Source organism: Plecotus auritus (assembly GCF_963455305.1).
Source record: "Plecotus auritus genome assembly, chromosome: 3".
Classification (NCBI taxonomy): domain Eukaryota; kingdom Metazoa; phylum Chordata; class Mammalia; order Chiroptera; family Vespertilionidae; genus Plecotus; species Plecotus auritus.
Genome location: NC_137772.1, coordinates 188,573,056 through 188,586,905, shown reverse-complemented (window position 1 = coordinate 188,586,905; position 13,850 = coordinate 188,573,056). Strand labels below are relative to the sequence as shown.

General features: G+C 39.9%; 1 protein-coding gene across 1 annotated transcript in view; it reads right to left on the bottom strand.

Moving 5' to 3' along the window:
• The window catches only part of IPO8 (importin 8), a 62,574-nt gene that overhangs the window by 22,160 nt on the left and 26,564 nt on the right, over positions 1-13,850 (bottom strand). Inside the window, exons 11-17 of the mRNA XM_080659148.1 lie at positions 10,800-10,876; positions 10,407-10,523; positions 9,581-9,670; positions 8,037-8,202; positions 6,415-6,575; positions 4,548-4,673; positions 791-857 (exon numbers count right to left, since the gene is read on the bottom strand). Of these exons, the coding sequence (XP_080515274.1) occupies positions 791-857; positions 4,548-4,673; positions 6,415-6,575; positions 8,037-8,202; positions 9,581-9,670; positions 10,407-10,523; positions 10,800-10,876 (804 nt within the window). The remainder of the gene's footprint in view (positions 1-790; positions 858-4,547; positions 4,674-6,414; positions 6,576-8,036; positions 8,203-9,580; positions 9,671-10,406; positions 10,524-10,799; positions 10,877-13,850) is intronic.

Here is a 13,850-nt window from a genome sequence, read left to right as displayed (position 1 = left end):
ACTGCTCTTAAGCAGTAACATGCTTTTCTTGTATCTTCCTATCTGTGTACTGTACAGATTGCACCTCCCTGATGCCCAGATGCCTTGGGGCTAGCATCTTCAAATTGCTTGGATACCATGGAAAAGTAGCCTCCTCTACAAATTCCCTTTGGTTTATAATAGCCAGCGTTAGTTACTGATTCTATTCAGAAGCACCATAATAGAGAGCAGAACAATTAACTCACACTTCTGATAAGGCATGCCCATCACTTCACATTTTTCTTTTTTTTTTTTTTAAATATATTTTATTGATATTTTACAGAGAGGAAGGGAGAGGGATAGAGAGTCAGAAACATTGATGAGAGAGAAACATTGATCAGCTGCCTCCCGCACACTCCCCACTGGGGATGTGCCTGCAACCAAGGTACATGCCCTTAACCGGAATCAAACCTGGGACCCTTCAGTCCGCAGGCCGACGCTCCATCCATTGAGCCAAACCGGTTTTGGCCACTTCACATTTTTCAATCACAGACTAAAGTAACCTCACCTCATCCCAGTTCTTGATTTCTAGAAATGTAAAACTTAAAATTCTCTGCGCTTTAAAAATTTTAAGACCAAAAGTTCTTAACTGGATGCATTCCTAAATGAAAATACAGATATTAGAAAGTATATCCAAAAACTGAAGAGAATGCCATCTTTTCTTTCTCAAAATTGTCCATCTTCTTGAATCTAAAGGACTAACAATGCACTGAAAGTTCATCAAATTTTTTTTCATTTTCAATTTACATTCTTACTCAACCTTCAAACTTACCAATTATATGTTTCTGTAAAACAAGATCAATGATCCGTAGACAGATATTCTCTAATTGCTGAGTAACCTAAAGACAAGTTTAAACAGTTTAAAATTCATCTTAACCCTTAAGTTCATCTATAAATTTAATATTATCCCAATAAAAATAACAAGACTTTTTTTTTAGAGAAATTGATAAGTTCATACTAAACTTTGTGTGAAAAATTAAACATGCAAGAATACCAAAAAATTCTGAAAAGTAAACCAATGGTAGAAATGAGAATTACAGCCATAATAAAATTATGAATTAAATAAGTTCCTTACCTCATATTTTATACCAAAATAAAGTCCTAACAGATCATATTTCAATGTTAATACTTCAGACATGAAAAATACTAGAAGATATCAAAAGAATTGTGTGTAATCCTAAAGAAGGAAAATGACTCAAAACCCAGAAATTAGAAATAAATATATGGAGTCATTTGGTATCAAAAATTAAAAATATCTGCATAGAGCAAGAGGAAGTCAAAGATAAAAGAAAAATTGAAGGAAATATTTCCAAAGATAAAATTCCCCTCACATGAAATCATAGTAACAAAAAGAAAGGCAAAGATTACAACAAAAGAGATATAAATGGACCTTGGCCTTATAAAAAGTTTACTCTAATACATAATAAGAGTAAAAATTCTAAGCACAGGATTAACACTTTTCACCCATCAGACTGGCGATGATCAAAAAGTAGGGAGCGTGAAGAACACTTTAGCAATATCCTTCAAACTTACTCATATATGTATTTTTTGATCCAGCAATTTGAATTAAAGAAATTTGCCCTCTGCATATTATTACATGTACAAAATGACATGTAAAAGGTCTTTCATTGCAGCAACATTTGTGATTAGTAACAACCAAATGTCCACTTAACAAGAGATAGTTAAATTATATCCATTAACAAGGACTGGCTAAGTAAATGTGGTATATCATTCAAAGAGATATCATGCAACTATTAAAAATATGTAATTTTATTGACTAATATGGAAGACTCATCAAGAAATATTAAGTAAAAAATGGCAGATGAAAATATATGCTATCATTTTCATTAAAGAAAAATACAATCGCTTCCTGCCTGGATATAGTATAGAAAAATCTCTGGAAATATACAAAAAACCTGGTAAAGGAGCTACCCCTTGAGAGGAGGATGAGATGTCTGGGGAGATGAGATCTCATCCTCCTGTTCACACCTTTTGAATTTTCAACATGTTTGTACTAAATATTTTTTAAATAAGAAAAAATTAAAATCCATTATGGGTTACATTTTTTCATCTAAGTACCCTATTTCAACTTTCGAGATTATTCTTTAATATTCAACTTAAACTGCAGTCTTAAAATTCAAATGATCCAAATTTTTCCATTTAAAAATCTGTCTATATATTTAAACCACTAAGAAAAATTGCATATGCTTAAGATGTTTTAGACTTTCTCTTGGGCTCTTCACACAGGAAGTATTTGTACATATATTCATTTGCATGTGATTTCCCTTTCAAAAATAATGTTTTCAAAAATGTTTTAACAAGCTAAAATTTAAAGTCATAGGAAAGGCAATCAGGAAACAAGATTCTGGTTCTTGTTTTGCCCCTAATTATCTATGACAGCGATTTTCAACCAGTGTGCGTGCCACAAGAGGCAAACTGGTGTGCCCCAAGAATTTTTGAAATACGCAATACCTGCGCTGACTGGTGTGGCTCAGTTGGTTGGGCGTCATCCTGTACACCAAAAGGTGGCAGGTTTGATTCCCGGACAGGGCACATACCCAGGTTGCAATCGATTGATGTTTCACTCTCACGTGGATGTTTCTCTATCACTCCCTCTCCCTTCCTCTCTCTCTAAAAAAATCAGTAAAAGCATATCCTCGGGTGAGAATTAAAAAGAAGAAGAAGAATTCAAAAAAACACACGCAATACCTGACTATTTAGTCAGGGGCAGTAACCTCTTCTCCCTTAGACTATCAAATTTAAGACTGACAATAGCCAACACAATAGATGTCCCATGTGAATAAATCAAAATTACACTTATTTTTTTGTCAGATCGGCAAAAAGTGTATTTTTTTGGTGTGCCACAGAATTTTAGTAATTACTTTATGTGTGCCATGAGATAAGAAACATTGAAAATCGCTGATCTAAAACCTACATAAGCCATTTAGCTGAAGGTGCTAAGTTTTTTCATCTGTAGGTAAGGAAGATGGATATGATTAGTGCTCTTCAGTTTTACCCCTAGCTTGCCTCCCTTGATAATCTCACAGTAACTTCACTTGCTCCTTTAACTTTATTTGAAATTCAAAATAAATTTAATATCAAGAGTAAAAATATTAAAACAAAAATAGAAAATGCTGTTTTGTTTTCAAAATAATCCTTCTGCCCATTCTACCACTGTCTGTCCTCCACACACATACTTGGGAAAACTGGATGAGGCGATTTCTCATGTCTCTGAGGTGAAAGAATTATCTTCAAGTATACTTGCTGTGATTTAATTTGGAACACCTCACTGTTTCCAAGAGTCCCATATAGTTTCAAAAGGATACAAAACTAAAATAATGAATATGGAAATTAAAATTCGCATGGAGCCTTTTGGGTGAAAGAAGGCCTGCCCAGGAAAAGAAGATGGAACCATTTTTAAGAATCTGGTAATCGTGTATTGGTATGTGGTAAACACAAGATAAATCAACAGCCACAGGGTTTAACAATGCTATTTAAAGAACTGGCACCTGCTTTCCCAAATCCTCACTATATAAAACAAGAGTTGCCATCATTGCCAAATAAGTCAACTTGAGCTCACAGAAAAACACAATCTAATTTGAATTAAGGAAAGGTTATGTTACACTTGGGGAGGAGAGCAGCGGGTTTTAGGTGGAGATAAACTGATATATCATCAGGATGATTTGACTGCAAACACAAATCCTGGTGACCATGAACAAGTCTCTTTTTCCACTTCTGCAAAATGGCACTACCATTACGTGCTCCATCTAACTCAGTGACGTGGGTAACATTATATCAGCTAATGCAGGAGTAGGGCACCTTTTTACTGCCAAGGGCCATTTGGATATTTATAACATCAATTGCAGGCCATACGAAATGATCAACTTAAAATTTAGCCTGCTATATTTGGTCAAACATTTAATTAACTCACCCCTAATGCCTTGGCAGGGCCAGAACAAATGACTTCAGGGGCCTTATACGGCCCACAGGCCGGGTGTTCCTCACCCCTGATCTAATGGGTGTGAAAGCACTTGATGACTGTCTGCACAGTTCTTATCCCAATATTATTCTGGAATTCAGTTCAGGGAAAATGATGTTTTAAACTCTTCTTCCCTTCCATCCTCACAATATTTGTTACTCGGAATTTTGTTCCATTACTTAATATTTGCCACTCTGATGGTTATCACTCTCCACTGAGAAGACTAGACTATGGATTCGAAAGGCAGAGCTCATGTCTTCTACAATTCAGTATTCCCTAAAAACCTAGCCTGGCAGATGTGATGTACTGAACTTAGTTCATTCAGTTCAGAAAAAAGGGATATGGTATACTAGTACACTTTATAACCACATGTAATATTTCCCATCAATTATTTTAATATCTGTCTTTAAAATTCGAGGATAATTTATAAAATCTAGCAACGTAACTAAATAGCAATTTAAAAGTCATAATTTTAAAATTGTGCCCATTGATCATAAACATTTCAGTTAAAGTTACTATAATGACAAAATAAAACACAAAGAAATCTCACCTCTTTATGATCTTCAACAACTGTCAAGATAGTATCAATGGTATGTAAAATTCCCATAGCCATTACTGTTTTGTCTTCAACTTCTTCATATTCATCACTTTGAAGAACTTTGCCAAATATCTCTGCCTATGAAAATAAACATATTCAAGAATTAGTATTTATACCCACCCCTCACTATTTGTTAGCAAAAGAGCAGCATCACACATGTAAATGTCAGCAACATATGCATTTTGTTGTTATGTTTTAAATATAGTCATTTTTTTCCTTATCTGGTCACTAGAGTGAAATATATACGTTAGCTATTACAATTAGATAGCTAATACTTAACTCTGGTTGTCATTAAACAAATAAATCCAAAATCTGGGAAAATTGAAATCTAATAATACTCAAATGAAAAATTGGATAGAAGGCTTAGAGGACAAAGTCAAGGAATCATCTAGAAAATGAAACGAAAAGAACAGATATGGAAGACAGGAGAGAGAGGTAAGGAAATCAGAAACTCAGCCTTGGTCCAATATTCTACATCAGAACTATAGAGCAGAAAAAAGAGCAGAGAAAAATTCATCAAAGAAGTAACACAAGAAATTACCTAAAAGTGAAGAAAATGAGTTTCAAGATTCAAAATCCAGAAAGAGAAAATTTAGAAGGCTCACATTAAGGCAAAATCACTATGAAATCTCAGAATATTATAGATAAAATACATTAATCTTAAATGTTATTAGATTTAAATCTAATTAACTATAGAAATTAACTGTCAATAGTCCCTTGGCCCCATCTCTCACTGTAGCCATTGCTGCAGCAACCACTTCCACAAGGAATTCCACCAGGTTTGCTCATGCACAACCTGTCATGGTCTTGCCTCAGGCTTGAGCCCTTGCTTCCTGCCCCAGAGCTTTTCTGATCCATGTGCAAACCAGAAGTGCAGGGGAATTAAACACCTATAGAGGGCCACATTTGACCAAAGGAGCCAGCAGCTGAAGTATGCAGGCTTCTCTCCCCTGACTGAGTTCTGAGCCATTATTCATAGTCTCCTCAATAGCATATCCTGGTATTGGCTTCTCCTCCTTTGCTGTTCATGTCCTTTCCCCACTCCCATTCCCCAGAATTACTTTCTAAATCAACTACCTAGGCTCATAGCTAGTAGAAGAGTTAGGCATTAAAAAAACACACACAATACCATGTCAATAGTTATGGGTGCTCTAAGGGAAAGTCAAAGCTAGGTAGCGGGGCTGATGGGACTGGGCCCCGCCATCTTGTGGCTGTGGGCACCGCCATCTTTGAGGGCGTTGCAGTCAATTAGCATATTCCCTCCTTATTGGCTGTGGGTGCCACCATCTTTGTGATGGTGTGAGGGCCAATTAGCATATTCCCTCTTTATTAGATAGGATAGGATATATATTTTAAAAAAAAGAAAGAAGTTAACTGTCAAAATTAGAAGAGCAAACATTTTTATATTAACACTAGAGGCCCAGTGCACAAAATTCGTGCACTCTGGGGGGTCCCTCAGCCCAGCCTGCGCCCTCTTGCAGTCCCAGGAGCCCTCAGGGGATGTCCGACTGCCTCAGAGGCAGGAGAGGCTTCCGCCACTGCCTCTGCACTCGCCAGCCGTGAGCCTGGCTTCTGGCTGAGCGGCACTCCCCCTGTGGGAGCACACTGACCACCAGGGGGCAACTCCTGTGTTGAGCATCTGCCCCCTGGTAGTCTGTATGCATCATAGCAACCAGTTGTTCCGCCATTTGGTCAATTTGCATATTAGCCTTTTATTATATAGGATTACAATTACATATAAAACCGAACTCCAAATTTTGGCGTTTAATTTATTTAGATTATTCAAGGCTTTTATACCAAACAGCCCTCCCAGTCTTACCAAGTGTTGGGTCATATCGACAGCAATGGAGGCTATTTCTTGACTGTATTCACATATCATCTTCTGGATAACATTCGTCACATCATCATTTTCTGTCTCTCTAACAATGTGCAACAGCTCCTGCATAATAGGCCTCACATGTGGCTTCATATATTCCTTAGCTAATGCAATAAAATAAACACAATCACTAAAAAATCAGCCATTCACAAGTGATAAAAGGAATCAACTTGCTCACAAAGGTAAGTGACACAGGGTAATAGGTTCTAGACCAGGGGTGGGCAAACTTTTTGACTCAAGGGCCACAATGGGTTCTTAAACTGGACCGGAGGGCCGGAACAAAAGCATGGATGGAGTGTTTGTGTGAACTAATATAAATTCAAAGTAAAGGAGCGGAGGGGAGAGCAAGAGAACCCTCCGCTCTTTCGGCTCCGCGGGCTGGATAGAACAGCCGAACAGGCCAGATCCGGCCCACGGGCCGTAGTTTGCCCACGGCTGTTCTAGATAGATACTTGCTCTGTGGTAACTTACAAAGCTGTACCAAAACAATCTTCATCAATATATCAATATTCCCCAAAGTAATACAGAGAGAACCAGTCCTGCACAGGAGAGAACTGTCCTGACCAAAATGCCAATAGCCCACCATGACTATACCACATGGATATGATACCAGGACACAAGTATAAAAAATGATGTGCATAAAACTATGCACATTACTGATGGTGCCCATCCCCTGCCCCCACCCCATCTCTGCTCACCCTCCTCCCCCATATTCTTATGCAATATTCAGACCCCTATTAAAACACTGTTGACTGGAGGTAAACTAGGTGCATGTTTACTTTCAAAGGTTTATTTGAACTTTGGACAGAATATTCTTCTAAACAAACAAATGAGATATCTGAGTTATCACTCACTAGAATACTACTTGCTACTTTCAGAAGTAGCAGAACCACAGAATCCTAGAGTTGAAAGGAATCTAGAAACCATCTACTACAACCCCCTGAATTTAAATGTGTTAGATATCCAAGTCGTGAGGAGCCATGTGCCTTGCCCAGCTTTATATGCAAACTAGAGGCCTGGTGCACGAAATTCATGCATGGGTAGAGTCCCTAGGCCTGGCCGGCGATCAGAGCCAATCAGGGCCTTCCGGCTGCCAGCCGGGGCCTTCCTTCCGCCTGCCAGCTGCCAGCCAAGGCCTTCCTTCATTCCATGCCGCCCCCTGGTGGTTAGCGCATGTCATAGCAAGCAATCGAACTCCCGGTCTCCCGGTAGAACTCTCGAGGGGACAATTTGCATATTAGGCTTTTATATATATAGACTGGTAGCACAATCAAAATTAGACACCAGTTCTCTTAATTCCCAGTCCACCTAATGCCCAACAATTATCAACTTGTTCCCTAATCTAAAAATTTTCTGGAAACCACAGTAAAAAGGAACTCCCAAAAAAGGTCAAAAGTAAAATTCTATAAAACTGTGAAGGGCAAAAGTTCAGAAATCTAAACCCTAAACCTTAAGACTTAAAGAATTATTCTTAGTAGGAAAGAAAATGAATAAAACTATTTGAGAAGGCCACATCCAAAAATAAACAAACAAACAAATATTCTAAAAGGTGTTTTTGGCTTTACCTTGTGTCTGGTTAGAAATTAATGACTGAAGAGCCAGGGCAGCTTCAACTTTGACAGGCATCTCCTTATCTTCAATCAAGCTCTTCTTTGCTAGTTCAAGTGCATTTCTCAGATTGAGCTCATTATGAAACTTCAAAGAACTAAACGCATGAAGTACCCAACAAGACTATGTTAAAAGGAGAAAGGAAATAGGATTATGGCACTCTGTAATAATGTCATGCATAACTTCTTACTAATTAAAATGTCATTAATTCTACCAAGTACTATTTGTTTTTTAAAGGGTAGCATATAAGCCTTAGTTGCTAATTTCTGGATTTCTCTCTTGTTGTTTTTTTGGGGGGTTTTTTTGTTTGTTTGTTTGTTTTTTAAAAAGGGCAGTTTGATTACTTCTAAATTACCTATATGCAATAACATTTTTCACAGGAAAAAGAAAACAGAGCCAAATTTAAGTGTCTCTGAGGAAAAAAATGTCCACCCTTTTTCATATATAAATCCCAGCCCCTATGCTTGAATTGCCTTCAAATCTGTGAACCATGTACTGAATAAATTCAGAGAACTTGCCCTGAAAAAAAAAGTCCTGTTTATGCTTTTAGTAAGTATTATGATTCATAACTAATTTATTATTTACATATAAAAGCTACTATAAACCAATGTTTGACATTTATTTGCTAGCCTTTACAGCAAACAAATGAAACATTATTTTCCCTTACACTACAGCAAACTTCCTTTTTTTCATTCACATAAGGTACAAAGAATTTAAACCTTGTATAGATTACCAAATTTTAAACTATTAGACCACAGAATCATATTACTTTCTTAAACTCTCTATGTGCATAAAACACAATCAACAGTTGAATTACTAAAGATTTTTATCAAGAGAATTACAATTTATACATCCTCTCAAAAGATAGAAGCCTACCTATAAAAATATTTGTGTGGCCTCAACATCTCTAATCTACATTTGTCCAAATATTTCTCCAGTGATGATTATCTTCTATTTATAAAATGCTTTGAAATGCATAAGGTATTATTAACATATGCTGTGCTTAGCAAGAAATTTGTTTGTGTGTTGACATAGTTATAAATACTAGGCTCTTAAATTAAAGTTCTATTTTTATTTCTTTCTCCATAAAATATATTGATTCTAGAAGTAATACACACTTAGAACACAAATAAGTTTACATGGATTATTAATTTCTTCACTCTACTAAGGTATAGCTATCTAACATACTAGAAATCATAAACAAGTTTTTAGCTAAACTAGAATTTCATGTTTTTGGACACTGAAAATTAATCAGTTTCTGAATTTCCATTGTACCATTTCAGTAACATCATCACTCTCATCACGTTTTGCATATTCAAGAAGTGAGAGTAGGATAAAAAATGAAAACAGGTGGAATTAAAATCCATAAATCCCTCTATCTACCAGTTTGTTCTTTAGTCAGTTTGCCTCAATATGTGTCACTTTATCCAAAAACATTAAGTTCAATAATTATCTTAAAATGAAGATTTTAAGATACATAATGGAAATATGGAAAACTTACTCTAGCTCGAAGATATCCCAGATTAGACAATAATAATGGAAATACATGATTCTGCAGCAACAACTCCATTTGGTCCTTGAATAAACTCTTCTGTTAGGATATAGAAATTAAGTTTCAAATTATCAATTTTTTTGCATATATAAAAATTACATCCTAACAAAGTATGTTTATTATGACTTAACACTTACCGTACTTCTATTTCCAATTTTGTAAAACTATTTCACTGATATATTGCATGTTTTAAAACATTGCAAAAATAGCCTTGGCCTGTGTGGCTCAGTTGGTTGAGCATCAACCCATGCACCAAGAGGTCACCGGTTTGATCAGATTTTGGGCTTGATCCCAGGTGAGGGGGTGTGCAGGAGGCAGCCAGTCAATGTTTCTCTCTCTCTCCCTCCCTTCTTCTTGAGTGTCAACCATTTGAGTAGGAGGTCACAGTTCAATTCCTGATCAGGGCACATGCCCACGTTGCAGTCTCAATCTTCAGTGGGGGATGTGCAGGAGGCAGCCAAACAATGATTCTCTTTCATCATTGATATTTCTCTCTCCCTCTCCCTCTCCCTTCCTTTTTGAAATCAATAAAAATATATTTTTTTTAAAAAAAGAGACAAAAACAGTACCTAAATATAATTTGACACTGATTGATTTTTGTAAGAACAAAGTCAAAAGTTCTTTTTAACTCAAGAAACAGGTGACAAAAAGAATATTTACAGTCAACTCAACTATGCAGAAGCAGACACCAGTTTTAAATTATCCGTAACTTTCATATTCTCACATCTGCCAGTGCTTCACAGTTTTAAGTAAATTAAAGTATAAGTAATTTAACCTTCAATAAAATATCAGCTAGGGAACCAATCACATGCAGGGCTCCATCTTTCTTCCTTGGGTCAAAGTTCGGGTCTGTTAGGATTTGGTAACAGAAAGCCATCATTTTTGGCAAGACCTAAAGAAATAGAAGAATCCATTTCAGTCTACATTAGCTTTCCTGTGTTACTATAGTATTATTTATATACTAGATACAATGCACTAATTTTCAAAATTATGATACTATGTTTCATAAAGTATTTATAATTAAGAAAACAAAATAACCCTTTGCCCTTACTAGGATAATAAAATATTCTTAAAGTGACAGATTATAACTAATAAGACAATTTTTCAAATACTAGGATCATATTGGAATATCAAATCAACACAGGATTTAAAAAGAATAACTATGTACCTCTTTTCTTTTCTTTGCAGCAGTATATAAGAGAGTCTGGGCTGCTGTGGTAGGAGAAGCATAATCTTCAAAAATGTCTAAGATTTTAAAAGATTAAACCATTTTAGTAAAAATACAATTACTTACTACAGATTTTAAATCTGGTTAATCACTATTCCAAAATCAAGAAAAAAAAAGTCCACATATGACACTGGTTTACAGAATTAAAAAAGCTAGAAGATATATTGTCAGTGTTTTCTCTAAGGATATATCATCAAGTGTTTTCATGCACAAAAGTATATATCAAACTCTACAGGGCCTGTCTTTTTAAATAATCATCTATATATATAAAACCCTAATATGCAAATAGACCAAATGGCAGAACAACCAAACAACTGAACAACCGGTCGCTATGACATGCACTGACCACCAGGGGGGGCGCACAGAACATGGCAGGCGTCAGCTGTGGCGAGATGGTGGAGCAGGTGAGCGGGGGCACCAGACCAAGGCGGGGCGCAGGTCACTGTCATCAGGGCCTCTGGTGGTTACTGAAAAGTCTTTGCTCCCACACACTGCGGTCCCGCCTGGCACTCGCACCTGCTGCCGACGCCAGCCACACTCGTACCCGCTGCTGGCACTGGAGCCACTGCTCACACCCACTGCCGGCGCCCAGCGCTGGCCCCGATCGCTTGGCACCGTCAGCAAGTGCAAGCAGCAGCTACTAGCCCTGATCGCCCCTCAGGGCTTCTCCATCTCCCCCTGCTCCTGAGGGGAGATCAGGGCCGGCAGCTGCCTCTCACACCCACTGCTGGCAATGGCCCCGCTCATACCCAATCACTCGGTGCTGTCAGCAGGTGCAAGCAGCAGCTGCCGGCCCCCGATCGCCCCTCAGGGCTTCTCCACCTCCCCCTGCTCCTGAGGGGCAATCGGGGCGGCAGCTGCTGCTCACATCCACTGCTGGCACTAGTCCCAACTGCTCCGCACCATCAGCGGGTGTGAGTGGAGCCGGTGCCATCAGCGCGTGGCGGCGGCAGGAACAGGGCTGCCAGTAGACAGGGGACTGGGGCCACAGTGGGAGGGGCCAGGCGGGGGAGCGGAGGATGGGCCAAGACCCGCCTGTGTGCCCACCACAGCCTCACGGCCCACACTGTGCACGAATTCATGCACTGGGCCCCTAGTAGTAAAGAAATGTACTAAATACATTTTAGGCACAGCTGCTTCACAGAGGATAGGAAAGGTGCTGTATCTTTATAAAAAAACAATAAAGCTTTATTTAGTGCTTACTATGTGCCAGGCACTGTTTGTAGGCTCTGGGGACACAAAGATCAAACAAAAACAGTTCATGGAGTTTATAAGGTGAGAGTAAGGAACATTCTACACATATACACACATGTACATATAATAGGTCAGGCTAAGAACAAATGTACAACAGGGTAAAGAGAAACAGAGTGTGAAGTGCTAGTTTAAATAGGGAGGGTGTCAGGGAAAGCCTCTCCAATTCTCAATTAAGGTAACACTTGAGTAGAAACTGAGGGAGAAATCTACATGGAAACCTAAAGATAAAGCAGAGGAAACAGCAAGTGTAAAAGTCCTGAGGGACTGCTGGACAGCACTTGGCCCTGTCAACAGGTATTCAAGGGGTATCTGTTTGAATATACACGTATGTAAAACACAGCAGGTATTCAAAGGGTATTTGTTTGAATATACACATATGTAAAACATATTACTTAACTACATGAAAATTTCAGAATAGGCTGTTTTATATAAGAACTAGAGGCCCGGTGCACGAAATTCACGCACGGGGGGGGGGGGGTGTCCCTCAGCCCAGCCTGCACCCTCTCCAATCTGGGACCCCTCAAGGGATGTCCGACTGCCCGTTAAAACAATCCAGGACTGCTGGCTCCCAACTGCTCGCCTGCCTGCCTTCCTGATTGCCCCTAACCCAGGGGTGGGCAAACTTTTTGACTCGAGGGCCACAATGGGTTCTTAAACTGGACCGGAAGGCCGGAACAAAAGCATGGATGGAGTGTTTGTGTGAATTAATATAAATTCAAAGTAAAGGAGCGAAGGGGAGAGCAAGAGAACCCTCCGCTCTTTCAGCTCCGCGGGCCGGATAGAACAGCCGAACGGGCCGGATCCGGCCCGCAGGCCGTAGTTTGCCCATGGCTGCCCTAACCACTTCTGCCTGCCAGCCTGATCACCCCCTAACCACTCCCCTGCCAGCCTGATTGATGCCTAACTGCTCCCCTGCCAGCCTGTTTGCCCCTAACTGCCCTTCCTGCAGGCCTGGTCACCCCTAACTGCCCTTCCCTGCAGGTTTGGTCACCCCTAACTGCCCTCCCCTGCAGGCCTGGTACCCCCCAACTGCTCTCCCCTCAGGCCTGGGTCCCTCCCAACTGCCTTTCCCTGCAGGCCTGGTTGCCCCCAACTTCCCTCCTCTGCCGGCTTGGTCACCCCTAATTGCCCTCCCCTGCAGGCTTGATCGCCCCCAACTGCCCTCCCTTGCAGGCCTGGTCCCTCCCAACTGCCCTCCCCTGCTGGCCATCTTGTGGTGGCCATCTTATGTCTGCATGGGGGCAGGATCTTTGACCACATGGGGGCAGCCATCTTGTGTGTTGGAGTGATGGTCAATCTGCATATTACTATTTTATTAGATAGGATAGAGGCCTGGTGCACGGGTGGGGGCCAGCTGGTTTGCCCTGAAGGGTGTCCCGGATCAGGGTGGGGGTTCCCTTGGGGCATGGGGCAGCCTGGGTGAGGGGCCTGTGGTGGTTTGCAGGCCGGCCACGCCCCCTGGTGACCCAAGCAGAGGCCCTGGTATCTGGAGTTTATTTATCTTCTACAATTGAAACTTTGTAGCCTGGAGTAGAGCCAAGCCTTCTGCTTGCTCCATGGCGGCAGCCATTTTGGGGGGGATTTATGTATCTTCTATAATTGAAACTTTGTATCCTTAAGCGAGGCCTGGGCTGGCCAGGGTGTGTGGAAAGCTTGGCTTCCTCCATCGCCGGGGGCAACCCTAGCCTCCTGCTCTTTCCAGTTCTGTGGCTGCCGCCATTTCTGTTTGGGTTTATG